Source organism: Amblyraja radiata, chromosome 14 (assembly GCF_010909765.2).
Source record: "Amblyraja radiata isolate CabotCenter1 chromosome 14, sAmbRad1.1.pri, whole genome shotgun sequence".
Lineage (NCBI taxonomy): Eukaryota > Metazoa > Chordata > Chondrichthyes > Rajiformes > Rajidae > Amblyraja > Amblyraja radiata.
The window spans coordinates 11,710,816-11,736,607 of record NC_045969.1 but is presented as its reverse complement, the minus strand read 5'-3'; the positions used below and the strand labels follow the sequence as shown (position 1 = coordinate 11,736,607).

The following is a 25,792-nucleotide window of genomic DNA, read 5'->3' as shown; positions in this document are numbered from 1 at the left end:
CACCACTCTTTGTGTACCAAAGTTGCCCCTCGGGTTCCTATTCTATCACCCCTATGTTCTATGTCCTTAAACCTATGTCCGTAGGTTCTTGATTCTCCTACTCTGGGTGGAAAAACTCTGTGCATTCACTCTGTCTAATCCGCTCATGATCTTAAACACCTCTATAAGATCAAGCCTCATTCTCCTGCACTACAAGGAACAGTCCTAGCTGCCCAACCTCTCCCTACAGCTGAATCCCTCTAGTCCTGCCAACATCCTTGTGAATCTTCTCCGCACTCTCTGGCTTAACAACATCCGTCCTACGGGAGGCGCTGTGGTGCAGCGGTAGAGATGCTGCCTTGCAGCGCTAGAGACCTGAGTTTCATCCTGGCCCTTCAGCCCATGATATCTGTGCACAACATCATGTCAGATTAAACTAATCCCTTTTGCCTGCACATGATCCATATCCCTCCATAATTTGTGTGCCAATCCAAAAGCCCCTCAAATGCCATTCTTGTTTCTACAAAGTCTGAAAACATTGCAAATGGTGACCTTGAGGCTATCCTTGATCTCCTTAACTTTACTGCCTTTACCTTACACTAAACGTTATTCCCTTATCATGTACCTACACACTGTAAATGGATCGATTGTAATCATGTATTGTATTTCCGCTGACTGGTTAGCATGCAACAAAAGCTTTTCACTGTATCTTGGTACACGTGACAATAAACTAAACTGAACTGAAAAGCAAAATGATGTGTATTTAGGAAATCTGGAATAAAATCAGGAAATGCTTAAACATTTCTCAGCAGTTCTTGTAACTTCTGTACTGAGAGAATCAGCTTTAATTTTTAAAGTCAATGATTTTTCATCAGAACTGGTCAGTTCTGTTAAGCACTCCCAGTCGCTGCTCCATTTGCTGTGTTTATCAAGGATTTTCTGTTTTAGTTTAGTTTAGTTAAGAGACACAGCGTGGAAACAGGCCCTTCGGCCCACGGAGTCTATGCTGACCAGTGATCCCCGTATACCAGCATTATCCTACCCACTAGGAATAATTTACAATTTTTACTGAAGCCTAACCTACAGACCTGTACGTCTTTGTAATGTTGGAGGAAACCAGAGCGCCCGGGGAAAACCCACACGGTCATGGGGAGAACGTACAAACTCCGTACAGACAGCACCCGTAGTCAGTATTGAACCCAGGACTCTGGCGCTGTAAAGCAGCATCTCTACCGCTGCTCCACCGTGGTCTAACATTACCCCTTTCCAAAACGAGTGCTTCCCTTTCATATTCTGAAACTATAGTGCATATGGGTCAAAGTGCACAACTCAAAGTGCATGGGATTGAACAAGGAAGAATCTAAGCTTAAAATATGGAGTGCCCTGTGGTCTAAATTGTGGCTGGCTGATTAAGTTTCTTTATCTGTCTGTAGGAAGTGTTGGCTGGTTGCAAATTAATACTGTATGTCAATGACCAGGTAAATGACATCCTGTGAACCAATGTTAATTATTCCTGACCTTTGATCTTAAGTTTACATCTTTTCGTGTAATGGCAGTTTCTATAACTTTCTCATTGTCCAACTTTGAAAGCCATTACTACTCTGGGATGTGGTGGGGATATAGTTTACACACTCTCCGCACTCTTAAGATAGTAAAAACGAATCTTCCAAATGTTGTTTCTTGATTAATTGGTCTTTTATAGAAGTATTACAAAGCAAAGAAATAATTCATAACTTTTCGCTCTTAACTGTTTCTTCTTCATAAAATGCAGTCGTGACCGTGCGGTCGTTACCGTGGTAAAATACTGTTATTCTCACCAATCCTCAATGTAAACTGAAACTCCCAATCTATGAGTCTGCGCTAGTCTCCACCGAAGTAGACACACCCCTCTACGTACAATTATTCAGCTTCTGTAAATTGTCCCCTAGTGTGTCGGATGCAACTAGTGTATGTACGGGTGATTGCTCGTCGATGTGGACTCGATGGGCCGAAGGGCCTGTTTCCACTGTGTATCTCTAAAATTAAATCTTTGTCCATTTATCTCATTGCTGTTTACAGCGTGAGGTAATTGGATAAACCATGCAGTCAGACTGGAATTGTGCAAATGCCAGAGATAAGTTAGGATTGAACATAGGTCGCTGGAGCTGTGAGGTACGAGTTCTTCTGGCATATTAACGATTTTGGTGAATTGTTAGTGCTGCCTTGTTTCCAAACCTAGAACACTCACTTCCTTAAATTCAGTGACCGAGGAGGTCTAATGGTGTTTCTCTAGGACCGAGTCTCTACACAACTATGAATGAATGAATGAATAAGTTTATTGGCCAAGTATGGTCACATACAAGGAATTTGCTTTGGTGCTCCGCTCACAAATGACAACATGACATAAAATGACAATTAAGAATGACACATAAAACATTATTGATTAAACATGTGAATTAAAAAAAAATACCAGAGCAAAAAGGCAACAGATTTTTGGTTATTGAGTAGAGCTACTACTCGTGGAACAAAGCTGGGTTTTTTTTGTCTGGCTGTGGCAGCTTTGACAGTCTGGAGTCGCCTTCCAGAGGGAAGTGATTCAAAGAGTTTGTGGCCAGGGTGAGAGTGGTCAAAGATGATCTTACCCGCTCGCTTCCTGGCCCTTGCAGTGTACAGTTCATCAATGGAGGGAAGGTTGCAGCCAACAACCTTCTCAGCTGATCGGATGATTCACTGCAACCTCCGGATGTTGTGCCTCGTGGCTCAACTCCACTTAATCCTCCTGATCATGTAGTAGAATACTGCACCCATCTGAGTGGACACGCAACGCGCTACACAAACGTATGTTGCAGTGAACCCTCAAAGGTTTGGTGTCCCAGAAAACAAACGTTACAGTATTAGAGATAACCAAATTATATCCATAGATAGAAAAAACTGTAATGGATAACAGGAACAATAACGAAAAAGCCTTATGGATTTGAGCTATATCGATGGCCGATGATTCGTCGGAAGGTTTGATTTAGGATGAATTTTTTGGAAGATAAATGTCTCCGTAACGGTCGTTGTGGAGCTTCTGGAGGTTGACATGAAAGAATTAAGTTGGCGACTTGGTCCGTATGAAACGTGATCAAGACACTGTGTGTTGCCAAATTGAAGATTGGCTTAGTTTCTTAGTTTTGATGACCAATTTATGACTCCAAATTTTTTTTCATTGACTTTAAAAAGTTAGAAAATATAGCATAAACGGTCATTGTGTTTTTGACACCACGATGATTTTGATATATAACATTTGAATATAAGAAAAAATAATTAACGCCCAAAAAACAATATTACCATAGGATAGGTACACAAAATTGCTGGGGAAACTCAGCGGGTGCAGCAGCATCTATGGAGCGAAGGATAGTACCATAGGATACTTTGTTGGGGTTTGTGAAAAACAGTAGAGGTTTGGAGCCTCCATGGTTTAACTTACGGAGGTACCGACCCCGATAACCGTCATTGTGACAATGGACACCAAGCACAACGGCCGTTACCAGATCTTTGTTAGGCGGAATACCGGACATATTACTGTATTTTTATCCTGGTATTGATGAAGATATTTCCCTAGATCATTCTCAAAACATGTATGTATGAGGGGCCATATGAAGTTTATTTATGAATGAAATATTCATGACTAAATGTGGCAGAATTTGTAATGTCACATTTTTGGTGTCCAAATTGGTGGTAAACGATGAAAATTTGTCTGTCATGAATAAATGTTTGACTTTAGGTCTTGAAGTTATCTAATTTATATCTGTTATTTATAAGGTTTCATATGATGGGTAGGTTTAGTTAAGAACAGTGTATTGGTGTAAAAAAAGTGAATAATAATCTTGTTCCTCAAAATCTCTCCAGTATTGTAAAATGACTCGTATCAAACTCTAAATTCCACTCAACTCTGTATCCTTGTGAATGCTATACTGGATTATCTATTTGCTTCAAGTCGAATTCAAATTTGTTTTAAAACATGATAAAAATGTCAAAGTGTGATTAGAATTAATTTAAATCTAATCACACTTTAAATTGCAATTTCACATCCAAAACATGATACGGAATGTAATTGCCGGGGAACATTAGCTAAGTAAAAACAAAGTGCAGGTGGAACTTAGCAGGTCAAGCAGCATCTGTGGAAAAAGGCAGAAGATGTTTTGGGCCAGGAGCTTTGTGTAAACACAATCTCTTGTTACTAAACCCAATCCATTAAACAAAGAGATTCCACGTAAAATGCATCAAAAGACAATTAAAGGTTCCTTGACAGCTTAAACAAGTTTACAGCGAGCTGCTCAATATACAGACAATTTAAAATCAATATGTGTAGGAAGGAATTGCAAATGCTGATTTACACCAATGATAAGACACAAAATACTGGGATAACTCGGGCGAAGGGTCTCGTCTCCTGCTCATTTTCTCCAGAGATGCTGCCTGTCCCGCTGAATTGCTCCAGCATTTTGTGTCTACCTTCAATTTAAAATCAGTCCATGTTTTCCAGAGTTAGCCAATTTCAGTCAGGATGGGATGGGAGCAAGTATGACCCTTGTCGACAAAAAATGCTGGATGAACTCAGCGGGTGAGGCAGTATCTACGGTGAGAAGGAATAGGCGACGTTTCGGGTTGAGACCCTTCTTCAGACTTATATCCCTTGATTGGAAAGAGGACATTAGCCAGGACGAAGATAACAAATATGGAAATTGGGTGAGGAGGTACCGTAAGTTCCTCTAACTCAAAAATAGTCAAAGAATGTGGAAACAAACCCAACTTGCCCATGCTGACCCACAAGTTCCATCTGCACTAGTTCCACCTGCCTGGGTTTGGCGCATATTCTTCTAAGTCTATCCTATCCATAGATAGGTTGTCATCATGCAATTAAACAGGAATAAAGGTCGCTGGTATCAAAGAATGATTGTGAACTCGGAGACTAAACTGTAGTAAGGATTCAATCCCTTCAAGAGCAGAAGTTAACAAGAAATATAAAAATTAGCAAACAAAATATAATCATATCTTCACAGTATTCAGTGACCTTCGTTCAACGCTTATTTAACCAAATTCAAGCAATGTCTTCTTGGCTTTTGTCAATCGGTCTATTTTGCGATTGAGGTCATCTCTCTTCCTCTGTGTGTCTTCATCTTCCATTAGATAATCATTGATGCGATCCTTGTGATGGGTGAGTTGAAGCATCTCTGTCCGGAGGTTGTCAGCAAATTCGTCTAAAATGTAGCAGCGTATGACCATGGGGATCTGGTTAGCCAGTCGATGAGAGACAACCTAGGAGTCGAGAACAGAAAATAAAGGAAGATAATGAAACAGGAAGCAAAACTTCCCTGTGTGCTTTAATTAAATCTATTTAATCCTCTTAGCCCATTGTTGAATCTGCCCATCACTCTACCATGTTCTTGCCAACCATCTAGTAAGTACCCATCCATACCAACCCCATTTACCAGCATTTACTCCAGTCTTATATTTTAGTTTAGTGATACAGCAAGGTAACACCCCTTATGATCCCCTCAGTCTGCACCGACCAGTGATCCCTGGATATTAACACTACCCTACAAACACTAGGGACAATTTAATATTCATACCAAGCCAATTAACCTACAAACCCGTATATCTTCAGAGTGCGGGAGGAAACCGAAGATTTCGGAGAAAACCCAGGCAGGTACAAACTCCACATAGACAGCACCCTTGGGCAGGATCGAACCCGGATATTAGGCGCTGTCAGGCAGCAATTCTGTTGCTGCGCCACCGTGTCTCAGTGATTCAAGGTTGATCTATCCCCCCCCCCCCCTCCCTAACCCCACTCTCCTCCCTTCTCCCCATCACCCCTGACACCTCTACTAATCAAGAATCTATCTATCCAGCCTTCTATAGCAATGAATAGTAAGATTAAACGAGAACTTACCAGTTTGAAGTTTAATCTTTATTTTATGAGGAGTTACGTTGAGGGACTGCGTGAAGAAGACCCCGCCCAGGCGCACACGCGTCAATCTTCAAAGCAGCGGTGTGAAATCACAATGATAATTACCGAAGCATAATAGTAAGCTACGTGAGACAAACATAACTTACAGTTGATCTTTATGAGGGTGGGAGTGGAGGGCACGTAGTCCCTCAACGTAACTCCTCATAAAATAAAGATCAAACTTCAAACTGGTAAGTTCTCATTTAATCTTACTATTTTACTTCAGAGTCACGTGAGTGACTACGTGAAGATCTTAATGCTTCTGTGATTTCATGCCGTAGATTCAATCCAGGGGTCTCACTGCATTGATTGTCTCTAAATGAGTGAAAACAATCAATAATATACAACCATAACATTAATGTAATCAGTTACTGGTTTTTATTTATCATAACAAAAACATTTTTGTCCCCTTTTTTTATCACCGGGGAACATTTAATACTGAATCCAAAACAGCACCACCAAATACAGCAGGGTCTGTAATTTAACTTCGGAGTCACGTGAGTGACTACGTGAAGAAGGCCGTCCAGGTGCACGCGCGTCTGCGACCGCGGTAGGAGGACAGACCTCCAAGCGGTGAGTGAAAGAAAACCTGAACGTAAGTATTTTACTTTCAATTCAGGCTGCTTTTCTCCGTGGAGACTGCGTGCAGAGACACAGGCAAGTCTTATGTATGGAGAAAGGTGGGAGGAAGAATAGTAAGCGCACCGCAGTAAGCACTCAATAAGACAAAGTGTCTGAGAGTAGCGGGCGCCCGACTAAAAAGTCGATTGTAAAGAAATAACTATTTTACACGGGGGAGAAAAAAGTCCCGTTGAAACTCCCATAGGGAGCAAGGCCATAAAGAAATAATAGGCCTGGAAGACTCGGAGGACTCTGAACTATAGAGTTTATAAACTGGAATTCCTCATGGGTAAAACAAACTCCAGAAGGAGTATAAAAAATAAAATGCGGGCTTAAAGAGCAACCGCATGGAACACCCAGAAGAGGTTCTGGGAAACGTTGGCCCAGATTTGAGCCAGCGACCGAAATGCCTGATGATAAAAATGAATATATGGGCTGACCTGACACGGAGGCAGCACCAGAAATGTCTGAAAGACAATACAGGCGTTGGTCTACAGGAGACCCAGAATATGGAGCAGCTCCCAAAAGTGGGCTGCCAATATACAGCTCAATGAAAGATCTTGATGTACCTCAAAGAGGAAAAAAGGGCTGGCCTGACACGGAGGCAGCACCAGAAATGTCTGAAAGATAATACAGACGTTGGTCTACAGGAGACCCAGAATATGGAGCAGCACTCAAAAGTGGGCTGCCAATATACAGCTCAATGGAAGAGCTTGATGTACCCCAAAGAGGGACAAAAAAGTGTAGGCCTATCATAGAGCCATCGCATGTATACCTGATATGAAAATCCAGGTGAAATCCATTATGAGGAGGAATATCCAGAATATCCTGATAACGAATAAGTTGAGGACCAGAGCCAATGCAAAAAAGAAAAGTGCCAGAGCTGGCCCAAAAGTTCTCTAGTCCCAGAAACAAGGGACAACCTCCATCAGAGGAGATAGCAGAGAGTATAAATTACCTGCTTTCCCATCATTTGGAAGACCAATGATGGATGAAATTGTGAACAAATATAAAATCCCGCAGAACTGCGCTCGGTTAAGAGTTCCAGCTGTTAATAAAGAAGTGTGGAATTATATGGGCACTGCAGTAAGAGCTCAAGAAATGAGACTACAGCGGGTATTAAAATTAATGGGGTCAAGCATTACGGCATTTGCCAGAGACCTGGAAGAAGGAAATGTGACAACGTCACAACAGGATGTGATGGGAATGATGTGTAATGCACATTTTGGAGTAAATCTGTGATAAGACCTAACATACATCCTAAGTTTGCAGGGTTTTCTAAACCATCTAATATACAATTGCCACACTTACTCTTTGGAGTGGTGCTTGCCAAAAAACTGAAGGTTCTCAACGAAGAATCAATAACCATCGGGATGATGAAGCCACTGATGTTTGGCAGCACAGCTAGAAGGCAATATCTATACCGAAGGGGAACTGAATACAACCCCAGGACGTGGAGAACATGGTATTCCCACAAGGGGCAAGGTACAAAAAGTGACACTGGTAAACCCTGAGGTAGGTGGTCCTGGTTCTGAAAGAAACAGATCAGATGTGTCCTACTTATAAGTTGGGGGTAGGTTACAATTCTTTTTAAAAGAATGGAAGCTAATAACATCTGATGCATATATACTGTGCAGTAAATCCCCTACTCAACATATTCCAAAAAAGTATTCAGTTTTCTCTAAACAAGGGATTAGAATAATTAGAAAAATAGAAATTGATATTTTGAGTAAAAAAAGGGTAATAGAGAAAACAATTTATAAAAACCATCAGTTTATATCTAGTATTTTCTCTGGACCAGAAAAGGATGGGGGTAGTAGGATCATTTTGGACCTTACAAATCCCAAACCTTTTGTACAGTATAAACATTTCAAAATGGAGATTTTACTAATGCGTTGCAGTTAATTTCAACAGAATGCTATATGGCAAGCATACATCTCCAAGATGCATATTACTCTGTGGCCGTGCATGTTAAAGATCGTAGATATGTCAAATTTGTCTGGATGAGTCAATGGTGGCAGTTCAAAGCATTGCTTAATGGTTTAACTTCAGCTCCTACATTGGTTTCAGCAGTTTTGTAAACAATCTTAGCATTGTTCAGAGCTCAAGGCCATTTGATAATGGCTTATTTGGATGACATGTTATTGTGGGAGACACTGAAGACATGGCAACAAGCCTCAGTTTTAAAAGTTAAACTTACATTTCAATAACTGGGCTTTGTGATTCACTGAGATATCTAGACTGACACACAATATAATAATTGATTACTTGGGGTTCACTATTAATTCAGAACACAAGACAGTGAGCAAGTGATTAAGGGTTGTAAGGAGCTAATTGCAGGCAAACAGCCATCAATCAGCCAAGTCGCAAGTTTAATTGGCAAGTTAATTGCTTCATTTCCACCTGTTCAGTTTGGACCACTGCATTATCAGCAGCTGCAGTAAGCATATATATCAGTATTGGAAAGACATGCTGGACATTTCGATGAATCAATGCAACCAAGTAACACAGCAATTGAGGATATAAAATTGTGGATTAAAAATGTGGATTACGCTTACAGGAGCATTTTGATTGAATCACCAGCTACCATTTTACAAACAGATGCAAGTGCACTGGGATGGGGAGCTGCGGATGCCATCTCAAGCTGTGGAGGTAGATGGAATGCAGAGGTAGAACCTTTGCTCGAGACACATGGCATTAATTATCTTTAATTACTAAGTGTATTGCATGGGTTGGAAGCCCTTTGCCGAAAGGTACAAAATTTGCATATACAGGTTCAGATTGACAACACTACGGCAGTGGCACATGTCAATCACATGGGTGGAATCAAGTCAGAAGCATGTGACAGATTGGCAAACATGATTAGGCACTGGTGCATTGAGAAAGATATTTGGCTTTCTGCAATTTACCTACCAGGTAAATTCAACATAATTGCAGATACTAGGTCAAGAAATTTCAATGACAACACAGAATGGATGTTAAATCGTGACATTTTCCACAAAATTGTGAATAAATTTGAGAAACACCAGGGGGTAGATGAGTTTACGTTAAATTGGGGTGGAATGTTTGTATGCATTTCCTCCCTTTTGTCTGATCAATAGGTCTACAGAAGATCAAACAAGATTATGCTGCAGGTTCCAGATTGGCCCACACAAACATGGTATCCATTAGGGTTAAAAATGGTGACTGAACCCATTATGGATGTCTTTTCGACAAGAAAACCTATTTGTGCACCCTGTTACTGGTGAATTTCATCCTTTACATGATCATATTGATTTATTGATTTGCAGATTCTAAAAAGTACCTAGAAGCAGTACATTTCTTACATTAAGAAATGGGAACAGTTTCCTCAACACAAAATATTTCTTACCACACTGCAGACGCTTCAGATGTTGTAGAAATTTGTCAAAATTACATTTTGATGATAATTTAAGCTATAGTGCGATCAACACAGCAAGGAATGCTTTGTCGGCATACTTATCGAGACCATCGGTCTCGATAAGTATCGATACCGGTGGGTGGCGCGACTCTCGTCAGCAGCGGCCTCTGCAGTCCGTCTGTGTTTTTATTATTTTTTGTCTTGTTTTTATGTAGTTTTTGTTATTTTTTTTTGTCGGGGTATGTGTGTGGGGGGGAGGGGGTAACTTTAAAATCTTTCCCCTGCACGGGAGACCCGACCTTTTCTTTGTCGGGTCTCCGTTGTCGTTGGGGCTGCAACGTGGAGCGGCCTCCAACAGGAATGACCTGGGGCTCCAGTTGTGGAGCTGCCGGCTACTCACCGTCACGGGGCTGGCTGAGTCCAGAGCGGGTGGAGCTGTGGCGGACGCTGCTGTGACCCGACACCCGGAGATTCGGAGGCTGCAACTGCGGGTTTGGCGGACAGCGGCGCCGGGAGCCCGCGGGTCCCTGCTGGGAGACCGCTTTTCGGGGCTTCCGCAACGGCGACTTCTCCCGCCCGAGTTGCGGGGTTGAAGAGTGCCTGGGCGGGGCCTTGCACCATCGCCCCGCGCGGCTTGGAATGGCCGCGGGATTTTGTGGGCGCCCGCCGGGGCTCTAACACCAGGAGCCCGCAGGGGGCTCCAACAGCAAGACCCGGTGCGTGGCCTTGCATCACCCGGCGTGGCTTTTAATGGCTGCGGGACATTTAACATCGCCCGCCGGGGGCTTTGACTTTGACTCTGACATCGGGGGGGAGAGTGCAGTGGAGAGAAGTTTTTTTTACCTTCCATCACAGCGATGTGATGGATGTTTGTGTAAACTGTGTTGTGTCTCGGGTCTTTTTTGTTTTGTAATGTATGGCTGCAGAAACGACATTTCGTTTGGACCTCAAGGGGTCCAAATGACAAATAAATTTAATTGTATAATTGTATTGTATTGTAACATCAAGTTCTAGGATCACTCCCTTTGATTTGTAGATACATGAAGGGCATCTTTATGCTAAACCTCCCAGACCAAGATATACGGAAATCTGGAATATGAGGGATGTACTATCACTACTTAGGGATTGGGATCCCATCTCAAATTTGTCGTTAGACATAATTATGATGAAAGTCGTCATGTTAATGGCTTTAGTATCAGCTCAAAGAATACAAACATTACAGAAGTTAAGAATAGACAGAATGGGAATGAAAACAGAGGAAATTACATTCTATGTCTATGACCTGCTAAAACAGAGCAGCCCAGGAGTCTCGGGATGTAAATTGATTTTCAGTATAACCTGCAGATCAAAGACTTTGTGTAGTTACATATTTAAAATACTACATTGAGACTACCAAACATCTTAAAGGTGTAGAATCTGGATTATTCATCAGCCATAAAGCCACACAAAAAAGTGACAATACAAACAATTTCAAGATGGCTGAAGAAGGTGCTATTGGATGCAGGAATTGATACTCAGGCCCAGGACTCAGGTTCAGGAGCCGTTGGTGAAGGAGGAGCGACGTCCGAGCGGTGAGTTCAAAAACCCAGCGTGGGGCTTGTTTCAGCAGAGGCCCAGGAGCCGTTGGTGAGGGAGGAGCCAAAATCTGCAACGTTCCATTCTCAAAAGCACACTTCAAATTAAGTGGGCTTGAGGAAGCCGCTGATTGGTCGAACAGACTAGAGGAAGCAGCTGATTGGCTTGTATCTCGGGTAAGGCTTTGTATTGTATTCAGGATAAGGGGGGAATGAGGGCCACGGCAGTTTACTGTTTGGGATGTCAGATGTGGGAGATCATGGAGTCTGAGTGCCCTCCAGACGTCCACATCTGTGCCAGGTGGATCGAGATGGGGCTCCTAAGGGACCATGTTAGGAACTTGGAGCAGCAGCTCGATGACCTCTGTCTGGTCAGGGAGAGCGAGGAGGTCATAGAAAGGAGTTACAGAGAGGTGGTCACTCCAAGACCACGGGAGGCAGACAACTGGGTCACAGTTAGGAAGGGCAATGGGCAGAGGCAGGGACTGGTGAGTACCCCAGTGGCGGTACACCTTGAAAATAAGTACTCATGTTTAAGTACGGTTGGGGGAACAGCCTACCTGGGGGTAGCGACAGCGGCCGGGCCTCTGGCACAAAGACCGGTCCTGTTGCTCAGAAGAGTAAGGAAAAGAAGAGGAGAACAATAGTAATAGGGGACTCTATAGTCAGGGGGTCGGATAGGCGATTCTGTGGACGCAGTCAGGAGACCCGGATGGTAGTTTGCCTCCCTGGTGCCAGGGTCAGGGATGTGTCTGAACGTGTCCAAGATATCCTGAAATGGGAGGGAGAGGAGCCTGAGGTTGTGGTACATATAGGTACCAACGACATAGGTAGAAAAAGAGAAGAGGTACTGAAAGGAGAATTTAGGGAGTTAGGAAGAGAGTTAAGGAGAAGGACTGCAAAGGTAACAATCTCAGGATTACTGCCTGTGCCACGCGACAGTGAGAGTAGGAATGGAGCGAGGTGGAGGATAAATGCGTGGTCGAGGGACTGGTGCAGAGGGTATGGATTTAAGTTTCTGGATCATTGGGACCTCTTTTGCGGAAGGTGCGACCTGTACAGAAAGGATGGGCTGCACTTGAACTCGAGGGGGACCAATATCCTGGTGGGGAGATTTGCAAAGGCTACTGGGGAGACTTTAAACTAGAACGGTTGGGGGGAGGGATTCAAATAGGGAAAGCTAGCAGTCAGTGTGTGAGGCAGGAGGCAGAGAAGGGTAGTACTCTGACCCAAAATGTTGGGGAGAAAGAAGAAAAAGACAATAAACAGAATAAGAGAGGGTGGGTTTCGTAAATGTGTATATTTTAATGCTAGGAGCATTGTAAGAAAGGTGGATGAACTTAGAGCCTGGATTGACACCTGGAAGTATGATATTGTGGCGATCAGTGAAACATGGTTGCAGGAGGGCTGTGATTGGAAACTAAATATTCCAGGATTTTGTTGCTTCAGGTGTGATAGAATTGGAATGGGCAAGAGGTGGAGGCGTTGCATTGCTTGTCCGGGAAGATATTACAGCAGTGCTTTGGAAGGATAGAATAGAATAGTTTCTTTATTGTCATTGTAACATGAACCATGTACAACGAAATTGTAAAATGTCAGCCAGTCAGTGCACCATTCAAGTGCACATAGTTTAGAGAGCTCGTCTAGGGAAGCTATTTGGGTGGAACTGAAAAATGGGAAAGGGGTAGCAACACTTATAGGGGTGTATTATAGACCGCCAAATGGGGAGCGAGAATTGGAAGAGCAAATATGTAAGGAGATCGCAGATATTAGTAGTAAGCACAAGGTAGTGATTGTGGGAGATTTCAATTTTCCACACATAGACTGGGAAACACATTGTGTAAATGGGCTGGATGGTTTGGAGTTTGTAAAATGTGTGCAGGATAGTTTTTTGCAGCAATACATAGAGGTACCTACTAGAGAAGGGGCGGTGTTGGATGTGCAGGTTCCAGATTGTTGGACCTCCTGTTAGGAAATGAGACAGGTCAGGTGGCAGAGGTATGCGTTGGGGAACAGTTCAGGTTCAGTGATCACAATACCATTAGTCTCAATATAATTATGGAGAGGGTCAGAACTGGACCTAGGGATGAGATTTTTGATTGGAGAAAGGCTAACTTTGAGGAGATGCAAAAGGATTTAAAAGGAGTGAATTGGGACATTTTGTTTTATGGGAAAGATGTGGAAGGGAAATGGAGAACATTTAAAGGTGAAATTTTAAGAGTACAGAATCTTTATGTCCCTGTTCGGTTGAAAGGAAATAGTAAAAATTGGAAAGAGCCATGGTTTTCAAGGGAAATTGGACACTTGGTTCGGAAAAAGAGAGAGATCTACAATAATTATAGGCAGCATGGAGTAAATGAGGTGCTTGAGGAGTATAAAGAATGTAAAAAGAATCTTAAGAAAGAAATTAGAAAAGCTAAAAGAAGATATGAGGTTGCTTTGGCAAGTAAGGTGAAAGTAAATCCAAAGGGCTTCTACAGCTATATTAATAGCAAAAGGATAACGAGGGATAAAATTGGTCCATTAGAGAGTCAGAGTGGACAGCTATCTGCAGAGCCAAAAAAGATGGGGGAGATATTGAACAATTTCTTTTCTTCGGTATTCACCAAGGAGAAGGATATTGAATTATGTGAGGTAAGGGAAACAAGTAGAGTAGCTATGGAAACTATGAGATTCAAAGATGAGGAAGTACTGACACTTTTGAGAAATATAAAAGTGGATAAGTCTCCAGGTCCGGACAGGATATTCCCTAGGACATTGAGGGAAGTTAGTATAGAAATAGCAGAGGCTATGACAGAAATATTTCAAATGTCATTAGAAACGGGAATACTGCCAGAGGATTGGCGTACTGCGCATGTTGTTCCATTGTTTAAAAAGAGTTCTAAGAGTAAACCTAGCAATTATAGACCTGTTAGTTTGACGTCAGTGGTGGGCAAATTAATGGAAAGGATACTTAGAGATAATATATTTTAACATCTGGATAAACAGGGCCTGATTAGGAACAGTCAACATGGATTTGTGCCTGGAAGGTCATGATTGACTAATCTTCTTGAATTTTTTGAAGAGGTTACTCGGGAAATTGATGAGGGTAAAGCAGTGGATGTTGTATATATGGACTTCAGTAAGGCCTTTGACAAGGTTCCTCATGGAAGGTTGGTTAAGAAGGTTCAATTGTTGGGTATTAATGGTGGAGTAACAAGATGGATTCAACAGTGGCTGAATGGGAAATGCCAGAGAGTAATGGTGGATGGCTGTTTGTCAGGTTGGAGGCCAGTGACTAGTGGGGTGCCACAGGGATCTGTGTTGTGTCCACTGTTGCTTGTCATGTACATCAATGATCTGGATGATGATGTGGTAAATTGGATTAGTAAGTATGCAGATGATACTAAGATAGGTGGTGTTGTGGATAATGAAGTAGATTTTGAAAGTATACAGAGAGATTTATGCCAGTTGGAAGAGTGGGTTGAAAGATGGCAGATGGAGTTTAATGCTGATAAGTGTGAGGTGCTACATCTTGGCAGGACAAATCAAAATAGGACTTACATGGTAAATGGTAGGGAATTGAAGAATGCAGTTGAACAGAGGGATCTGGGAATAATTGTGCACAGTCCCCTGAAGGTGGAATCTCATGTAGATAGGGTGGTAAAGAAAGCTTTTGGTGTGCTGGCCTTTATAAATCAGAGCATTGAGTATAAAAGTTGGGATGTAATGTTAAAATTGTACAAGGCTTGGGGAGGCCAATTCTGGAGTATGGTGTACAATTTTGGTCGCCTAATTATAGGAAGGATGTCAACAGTATAGAGAGTGTACAGAGGAGATTTACTAGAATGTTGCCTGGGTTTCAGCAACTAAGTTACAGAGAAAGGTTGAACAAGTTAGGTCTTTATTCTTTGGAGCGCAGAAAGTTAAGGGGGGACTTGATAGAGGTCTTTAAAATGATGAGAGGGATAGACAGAGTTGACGTGGATAAGCTTTTCCCACTGAAAGTAGGGAAGATTCAAACAAGAGGACATGACTTGAGAATTAAGGAACAGAAGTTTAGAGGTAACATGAGGGGGAACATCTTTACTCAGAGAGTGGCAGCTGTGTGGAATGAGCTTCCAGTGAAGGTGGTGGAGGCAGGTTCGATTTTATCATTTAAAAATAAATTGGATAGTTATATGGACGGGAAAGGAATGGAGGGTTATGGTCTGCGTGCAGGTAGATGGGACTAGGGGAGAATACGTGTTCGGCACGGACTAGAAGGGCCGAGATGGCCTGTTTCCGTGCTGTAATTGTTATATGGTTATACTGACAAATTTAAATCTCATTCCACCAGGGCGGCGGCAACATTGGCGGCCAATGATTTGGACGTTCCAATAGACCATATCCTTGCGGCCGCAGGTTGGGAAAATGGAAGGATGTTGCACAAGTGTTATCACAAAGAAATTGCAGATCCTGGTGTATTTGGTGGTACTGTTTTGAATTCAGTATTAAATGTCTCTAGAGATTAAAATTGGGCACATAATGTTTTACCATAAAATAAACCATTAATTAATTAAACAAGTATGATGGTTTGCATGTTATTGACTGTTTTTCACTCATAAAGTCAAGCAAAATGCAGTGATACGCCGGAACCCAATCTATGGCCTGAAATCACAGAAGCTTTAAAATCTTCACGTAGTCACTCGCGTGACTCCGAAGTAAAATAGTAAGATTAAACGAGAACTTACCAGTTTGAAGTTTGATCTTTATTTAATGAGGAGTTACGTCGCGGGACTACGTGCCCTCCGCTCCCACCCAAATAAGATCAAAGGTAAGTTAAGTTTGTATCACGTAGCTTACTATTATGCTTCGGAGTATATCATCTGTGATTTCACACCGCAGCTTTGAAATTTGATGCGCATGCGCCTGGACGGCCTTCTTCACGTAGTCCCTCGACGTAAATCCTCATAAAATAAAGATCAAACTTCAAACTGGTAAGTTCTTGTTTAATCTTACAATCTCTTTATGGTATTACTTGTGAAACATCCGTTCACTTGCCCATCCTGCGGCCGCCGATCTATTGGAACGTCCAAATCCTTGGCCGCCGATGTTGCCGCGGCCCTGGTGGAATGAGATTTAAATTTGTCAGTATTAATCCCTGCATCCAACAGCATCTGCTTCAGCCACCTGGAGATAGACTGTACTGACACTTTCTTATGTGTTTTTTTATGGCTGATAAACAATGCTGATTCTGCACCTCTTAAGTCCTTGGTGGCCTCAATGTAACATTTCAAATGTGCCACTACGCATAGTCTTGGATCCGTAGGATATGCTGCAAAGACCAATTTACACCCCGTGACTTCTGGTCTGTTCTGTTTGAGTAAACCATAGACATAGAATGTAATTGCCTCTGTTGTCATTCCCATTCTGTCTATATGTAATTTATGTAATGTCTGTACTCTTTGTGCTGAAACTAATGCCATTAGCATGACTACCTTCATGGTAATTTTGTCTAAAGACAAATTTGAAATGGGACTCCATTCCCGAAGTAACATGAGCACATCCCTCACATTCCAGATTTCTGTATATCTGGATCTAGGAGGTTTGGCATTGAAGATTCCCTTCATGTACCTACAGACCCAGGGGTGTGATCCTAGAACCTGTTGTTCTGATGCTCTCAATAAATATGCAGAGAGGGCACTCCTTGCAGTATTGATCGCACTATAACTTAAATTTACATCAAAATGTAGTGTTGACAGAAATTCTAAAACATCTGAGATGTCTGCAGTGTGGTATGAAATATTCTGTCTTGAGCAAAACACCTCCCATTTCTTAATGTAAGAAATGTGCTGCTTCTGGGTACTATCCCTCCAGGCTCCTGCAATTACATCCATAGTGCGATCTGATAGTCCTCTTCTTAGATATGGCCTTTTTAGAATCTGCAAATCAACAAATCAATACGATCATGTAAAGGATGAAAATCACCAGTTACAGGGTGCACAAGTAAGTTTTCTTGTCTTGGAATATGCATAAGAGGTTCTGTGACCATTTTTAGCACTAGTGGGTACGATGGTTGTGTAGGCCAATCTAGGACCACCAACAATCCTGAAGCATCATCCTGCTTGATCTTTTGTAGACACCTACTAATAAGACAAAAGGGAGGAAATGCATATAAAAAACATTCCTCTCCAATTTAGCAAGAATGCATCCACCACTGTTGCACCTGGCCTGGATCTGGTTCCCATGAAACATATTGAGGCAATTGTTGGTTCAGTCTAAACAAGTCAATTTCTGGCCTTCCAGATTTTTTAACAATGTTATAAAAAATGTCACAATTTAACATCCATTCTGTATTATCATTAAATTTTCGTGGTGTCTGCAAATATATTGAATTTACCTGGTAGGTAAATCGCCGAAAGCCAAATGTTTCGAATAATACACCAGTGCCAGATAACGTTTGCCAATCTGTCACAGGCTTCTGACTTGATTCCACCCATATGATTGACATGTGCCACTGCCATAGTGTTGTCAATCTGAACCTGCACATGCAGATTTTGCACATTAGAGCAATAAGCTTTAAACCCATGAACCTATCAAAATGCCCCGAATGGCTTTTTAATGCTTGTACCTTTGCTCACTGCAGTTGCTGATAATGCAGTGGACTGAACTGGAAATGAAGCGATAAGTTTGCCAAGTAAGCTTGTCACTTGGCTTATTGATGGTTGATGCTTTGTAATGAGTTTGTTACAACCCTCAATTAACTGCAGCTTTTTGTCCTTGGGTAAAGTAACTTTCATGTGTTCTGAATTAATAGTGAACCCCAATTAATCAATTGTTTTGTTTGGAGACAATCTAGATTTATCTGGATGTATTAATAAACCCAGCCTTTGAAATGTGAGCTTGACTTCTGATACTGATGCTTCTGTTGTAGCTGCAGTATCACCCACAATTAAAATATCATCCAAATAAGCCATTACCAAATGGCCCTGGGCTCTTAGCAATGCTAGGACTGGTTTTAAGAATTTTGTAAACAGTCTAGGGGCTGAGGTTAAATCATTAGGCAATGCTTTGAACTGCCATCATTGATTCATCCAGTTAAATTTCAAATATCTTTGGTCATTACCATGCACAGCCACAGAGTAATATGCATCTTGCAGATCTATGTTGGCCATATAGCACTCTCTTGAAATTAGCTGCATAGCATTAGTAAATGTCTCCATTTTGAAATGTTTATGCTGCACAAAAGGGTTAAGACTTGTTAGATCAAGGATGATTCTACAACCACCATCCTTTTTTGCTCTAGAATAAATATTAGATATAAATTGGTGGTTTTGATAAACTGTTTTTTTCAACAACCCGTTTCCTATTTAATATGACAAGTTCTGCTTGAATGTTTCTATTTTCTTCTTTAGAGAAAACATGCATTCGCTTTGGAACATGTTGAGTAGGAGGATTCAAAGGTGGGTAGAATTCAATTCTGAACCCCATAATACTGCACTGTATAAATGCATCAGATGTTATTTTCCACCATTCTTTTAGGAAGAATTGTAACCTTCCCCCAATTTGCAAATGTGAAACATCTAATATGCTTCTTTCAGAACCAGACCCACCTACCTCAGGGTTTGCTGGTGTCACATGTTGTACCTTGCCCCTAGTAGGAATGCCATGTCCTCCACGTCCTGGAGCAGTGCGCCAATAACGCGTATACGGGTACGAACGACTTGTTCCTTCACCAGCTCCAGCCCCCCTTCGGTTATTAGTACATGAATCACTAAAAGTTAGTATGCAGGTGCAGCAAGCAATCAGGAAGGCCAATGGAGTTTTGGCCTTTATTGCTAGGGGGATTGAGTATAAAAACACGGAGGTCTTGCTGCAGCTGTACACAGTATTAGTGAGACCACATTTGGAATACTGTGTACAGTTCTGGGGTCCATACTTAAGAAAGGATGTACTAGCCCTGGAGGCAGTGCAGCGAAGGTTTACAAGATTAATTCCTGCAATGAGGGGATTGACATATGAGGAAAGGTTAAGTAGGCTGGAACTCTACTCTTTGGAGTTTAGAAGAATGAGAGGCGATCTCATTGAAACATATAAGATCGTGAGGGGCCTTGATCGGGTGGATGCACCGAGGATGTTCCCAATGATCGGGGAAACTAGAACTAGGGGACATAGTTGCAGAATAAGGGGGGGCTCTTTTAAAACTGAGATGAGGAAGAACTTCTTCACCCGGAGGGTGGTTAATTTATGGAATTCACTGCCCCAGGGAGCAGTGGAAGCAGAAACGTTAAATATATTTAAGTCTAAAATAGATGTTTTTTTAGCTGCCAAGGGGATAAGGGGCTACGGGGAGAGGGCAGGGATATGGACCTAGGTATGGTTAGTATAGTAAGACCTGAGTGATCTCCTGGACAAGTGTCGATCGCCTGGATTGGGGTCGGAGAGGAATTTCCCGGATTTTTTTCCCGAATTGGACCTGGGTTTTTATCCGTTTTTTTGCCTCCCCCAGGAGATCACGAGGTTCTTGGGGTGGAGAGGGGTGATAGCGGTATAAAGGGGAGGGTAGTGTCTTGTGTTCTGTGTCTTGTGTCTACTGTTTGTGGGTAAGTGTGTCTGTTTAGTGTTCAGCCATGAGCGAATGGCGGTGCGGGCTCGACGGACCTGGTGGTCTACTCTCGCACCTACTTTCTATGTTTCTATGTTTCTATGGTATGAATATTGCCTTCGAACTGATCTGCCAAACATCGGTGGTTTAATCATCCCCACGGTTTATGCTTCTCCATTCAGGACTTTCACCCTTTTGGCTAGATCTTCTCCAAAGAGTAAGTTCGGCAATTGTATATTTGATGGTTTACAGAGCCCTGCAAACTTAGGATGTATGTTAGGTCTTATAGCACTTTTACGAATACAGTTTATTTCGAAGTGTGCATTACCCATTAGTGCCAAAACATCCTTTTTTTTTTCTTCTTTTTTTAAAATTTAATTTAATTAATTTTTTTTATTGGCAGTACAGTAACTTACATTAATACACATCACATATATCTTATTACATTATGTTGTACCACTTCATTTTTTGAGCTTTAAAAAAGATAGAAATAAAAGAAGTAAGGAAAGTAAGCAAGAATCATGAAGGTGCAGGAGAGTGTTGGGAGAAGAGAGCCCCTTAGGGAATGAATTAGAGAAGGAAGTAAAGAAAGGAAATAAGACCCTAGAAAGAAAAGAAAAAAAGAGGAAAGGAAAAACAATCGCTCTATTGTAACACAAAACTCCGCAAAAAAGGATATACCAACCGTGTTTTTATTAAAAATTTATTTTATACCCCCCTTTACCAGATCCTGGTACCCTTTATATTTTAACTTACTATTGCACCTTATGCTTGTAATAGTTCCGTAAATGCAGACCACGTCTTTTGGAAGTGATCTGCTTTGCCTGCTAGGATGAGTCTCATCTCTTCCAAGTGTAGTGTTTCGAACATGTTTGAAATCCACATTTTTATTGTTGGTATTGGAGCATTTTTCCAAAATTTGAGTACAGGTACACAACCTTTTATCCGAAGATCCAAATAACGAAAACCTCCGAATAGCGGACATTTTTTCGGTCCTTGAAGAAAGGTCCTTGAAAACGTTCACCGAGGGCGGCCCGCAGAGGTGACAGCGGAACCTCCGGTCGGTCCTCGAAGAAAGGGGAACTAAATCCCCATTCATAAAAGAGAAGGTGAGGGTATATTGCGCGGGAGGGTTAATAATTGACAATATGCTGCTGCCTGCCCGCTGAGTTTAAAAAGTTCCCACGGTAGACTCACGATACACAGTGTATCGTGAGTCTTGCGTGGGAACTTTTTAACTCAGCGGGCAGGCAGCAGCAGCAGATTGTTGCTGCCTTCAGTTTCACCCCACCTACACCCCTCTGCTTCCCGGCCATGTGTGTGACCCCTTCCCTCCCCTCTCCAGCTCCCCGCCCATTGCACCACCGCGGGGGCTATGCACTGTCTTCATGTCGGCGATGCTAGCAGGTCAGTGCCAATCACCGGAGACGTCAGGACCAACGGGACACCGACCCCCAGGCCCACTGCAAGCACGGAGATCCCAGAGACCCACAGCCAGCAGCAGCCCAGCCCCGTTCCAACTCCAGAGGAAAACTGCAAACTGGCCGGAGACATCAGGACCACCAGAAGCCGCTCCCCGATGGACCGCTACAGTGACAAGTGGGAGTTCGCCCACAGCCCGAGCTGCGCCCCCTCATCGGGACAGCGACCCCCAGGCCCACTGCAAGCACAGAGATCTCAGATCAGCAACTCCAGCCCAGCCCCGCTCCAACTCCAGAGGAACACGCTCCCCGTATGGGGAGAAGCTGATGGTGTGCAAGGTACGTCTTGTTCTTGGGGTCGCGCAGCTCGGGCTGTGGGCGAACTGCCACTTGTCGCCGTAGCGGCCCATCGGGGAGCGGATTCCTCTGGAGTTGGAGGGGGAGGGGGGTATTGTGCTGTTTGATCGCCCCCTGCTATCCCAGGGACAGGGAGACAGGACGTTCACCGAGGGCGGCCCGCAGAGGTGACAGCGGAACCTCCGGTCGGTCCTCGAAGAAAGGGGAACTAAATCCCCATTCATAAAAGAGAAGGTGAGGATACATTGCGCGGGAGAGTAGGAATCCCAAGACAAAGTTGAGTGAGCGTTCGCCGAGGGCGGCCCGCAGAGGTGACAGCGGAACCTCCGGTCGGTCCTGGAAGAAAGGGGAACTAAATCCCCTTCATAAAAGAGAAGTGGAGGGTATATTGCCCGGGATGGTATATCGCCTACCTGGAAGAAACCGGACATTTTTTCCAGGATGTCGTCTGCTCACCAAAGCTCACGTTTGGCGCCAAACGCACGTCGCCTCTGCTGCACACGGATATAAGAGTGTGAAAATGTCGCCTTAGGCCGCCTAAGGGCATGAAGCCCCGCTAGGGTGACATGAGTGCGAGAGGTGATTCAATGCTGCGGTCACATTTACAAATTCAGGAATTCATTCAACACACTGCATTTCATACAGACATTTATTCTGCAAGAAAAAAATACATTGAAGACTCAAACTCGCGACCGAGGAACTGCCGGGATCAAGGCGCAAACTCGCGACCTTGCGGATATGAGCCGAGCACTCTACCACTGAGCCAGCCATTAAAATCTACGCTAAAAAAAATCCATTCCGAAGACCGACAAATTCCGAATTACGAAAAGTGTCTGGTCCCAAGGCTTTCGGATAAAAGGTTGTGCACCTGTATAAGCTTTTTTCCCATTATTAGCCCATAATTAAGTAAGTTCTTTTGAAACATATTTAATTCGGGGTTACCTTCCGATATTCCAAAAATGATCCATTCTGCTTTTGGTACCAGTTTTATTTTAAATAATTTTGTGAAGATTTCAAATATTTCGTTCCAGAATTTTTATACAAAAAACAAGAGTGCGCTATGTTAGCTTCTTGTGACTGACATTTATCACAAATGGGTGAGACATTGGGGAAAAGTTTATTTATTTTAGTTTTTGAATAATATAGTCTATGTAATGTTTTATATTGGATGGCGCCACGATGTGAGTGGAATCGTGCCATTACAGCTCCGAAAAAAACTGCATTTAAAACGGGGGTAAAAGGGTCAAACAAACGCACTTACCACAGGAGATCGATTGCGAACGGCTCCGGCAGCGTTTAAAAGGTGCGTGACGTCATCAGGCGCGCGATTTAAGAAGAAATTATGACCCAGCGCTCCCCCACCCCCACCGCTGGAAAAAAAGCTACGAGAAAGGAAACTGGCCTCAGCTCGGGTGCAACTGCTGCTTCTCAAGAAGATGTCTCACAGAGGAAAGCTGAAATGGAGGAACTTAAGACTACCATTCTAGGTGAGATAAAGAAGCAGAGGAAGGAGTATATGGAGGAGATAAAGAAGCAGAGGAAGGAGTATATGGAGGAGATAAAAAGTTTAAAAGCGGATATGCTGGTGTCTCACGAGAAAAATAAAGAAGATAAAGAAGACTTAATAAAACAAGTTATAACGACGGTAAAAAGTATGATGGATGAGTGGAAGGAAAAGGCTAATGCCGAGTTACAAACTCAAATTGAGGATGTAAAGGAAATAGCTGCTGGGATGGAAAGAAAGCTGGATGACAAGATAGATCCTACTATAATTTCGCTAGACCAACAAGGCGAAGCAATTAAAGAGCTAACTAAAATTGCTGAAGTGAATACTAAGGAGACCGAAAAACTCCGTGCCGAGAACAAACGCCTCTTAGAATTATTACATAAAACAAACGAGAAATGTATTGATCTGGAGGGACGCCAACGCCGTAAAAATTTGCGTATAGTTGGTCTGAGCGAAGGTCGTGAGGGGAGTCAAGATCCTCGAAAATCTGTTGCAAAACTTTTAATGGATATTTTGAATTTGGATCATGAACCCCTGTTGAGCCGTGCACATAGGGCTCTAAGACGGGCCCCTGGGATAGGTTCATCGCCCAGACAAATGATTGTAAAAGTGGCCTTTGACCATGTCTTCGAAGACATGATGAAGATAATAATAAAAAAGAGAAACCTGAAATACGAGGGAGACAACATCAGTATTTTTAGAGACTTCCCAGCAGAAGTGGCCAAGAAAAGAGCACTATTTAAAGAAACAAAAGGTATCCTGAGGAATGTACAGAATACTAAGAATCTGAGATATGGCTTGATGTACCCAGCAATACTGAGAGTAACTTATGATGACAAGGAATATCGTTTCGTTAAGCATACTGAAGCATTGAAATTCGCCCGAGGCATACAGCAGAAGCCAGAAGATGAAGAGAGAGAAGATGCGGAGGAAGAACCCGAGGGAGAAGGAGAGGACTGAACTTTTATCATCGACCTGTGGTTATGAAATACTCACTTAGAAGGAAGTGGAATAATGGGCATTTAGTAGTAGTTCTGTATTAATTATTAGAAAATATTTAATTATTCCATGATAATAGTATTACATATTATAGTATTAAATACAATTGATATTAGTAATTAGCAAATAGTAATATGAATAATAGAAATAATTACTAAGTACTAAGTATATAAAGTTAGTACCCCACCCCAATATATATAGCATTTGAGATAGGAGCTGGTATAATCAACATCTTTTTTTTATTAAAAAAACGGAAGTCTTTAGATTAATGGCCACGTTAGTGTGGCTTTCACCTTCACATACTACACACTATACAAGTGTAGTTTCTTTTTTTTCTGAGCACCCTATTAACACCCTTTACTTTTTTTTTATTATTGATATTTCTTATTGTTTTTGTTTTTTATTGATCTTATATTATATATTATTTGAATGTAGATGTGAAGGATATTGTGTATTTAGTTTAAGAAGACATAGATGTGGATTAAGGTGGAAAGAAATTCTCATTGGATTGATGTCCGGGTGCAACGGGGAGCTGGGTGAGTCAAGAAGGCTACTCCAAAAAAAGCCGCCCTAATAGTAAAATGCATGATATAAAGGTGAAGACTGGGGGTGATGGAGTAACCTTCTGCAGTTGGAATGTAAAAGGAATTAATGAACCAATTAAAAGGGGAAAGGTGTTAGCTCAGTTGAACAGATTGAAGACAGATGTCATTTTCCTTCAAGAGACTCATCTTAAAAAAGATGCTCAACATAGATTAACAGCTAAATGGATTTCTAAGGTGTATCATTCTACATTTATTCATAAATCTAGAGGAGTTGCAATAATTATTCGCAAAGGTATACCTTTCATACAAAGTTCTATTATAGAGGATAAAGAAGGCAGATATGTAATAATTACAGGGGAATTATATTCAAAAAAGGTAATTTTAATGAATATATATGCCCCTAATTTTGATAATCCATTATTTTTTAAGAAAATATTTAATAATATTCCTATATCCACTCAACACAATTTAATAATTGGAGGTGATTTAAATTGTACTTTAGATAATTATCTAGATAGATCATCCGCAAAAAGGAAAGCTGCCTCGAAATCAAGTAAATTCATAAATGCTTTTATCAATACATCTAATATTAAAGACATCTGGAGGTTAGATAATCCATCCGGACGAGAATATTCTTTTTTCTCGCCCGTACATGGAACCTATTCGAGGATAGATTATTTTTTAATAGATTCTAAATTACTTCCTTTTACGTATGATGCAAAATATCATAATATTATCATCTCGGATCATGCGCCATTAACATTTAAGATAAAATTAAAAGATATATCTAATAAAACTACTACCTGGAGATTTAACCCTCAGATATTAAAGGACAATGACTGTTGTAAATATGTGATGGATCAGATTAAATTATTT

At 41.9% G+C, this 25,792-nt stretch overlaps 1 protein-coding gene across 1 annotated transcript in view; it reads right to left on the bottom strand.

Annotated features, from left to right (window-relative positions):
- Window positions 1-3,976: 3,976 nt before the first annotated feature.
- Window positions 3,977-25,792, bottom strand: part of LOC116980363 (interferon-induced GTP-binding protein Mx3-like) — a 445,599-nt gene continuing 423,783 nt past the window's right edge. The window contains exon 13 of the mRNA XM_033032520.1: window positions 3,977-5,256. Within this exon, the coding sequence (XP_032888411.1) occupies window positions 5,029-5,256 (228 nt within the window). The 3' untranslated portion in view covers window positions 3,977-5,028. The remainder of the gene's footprint in view (window positions 5,257-25,792) is intronic.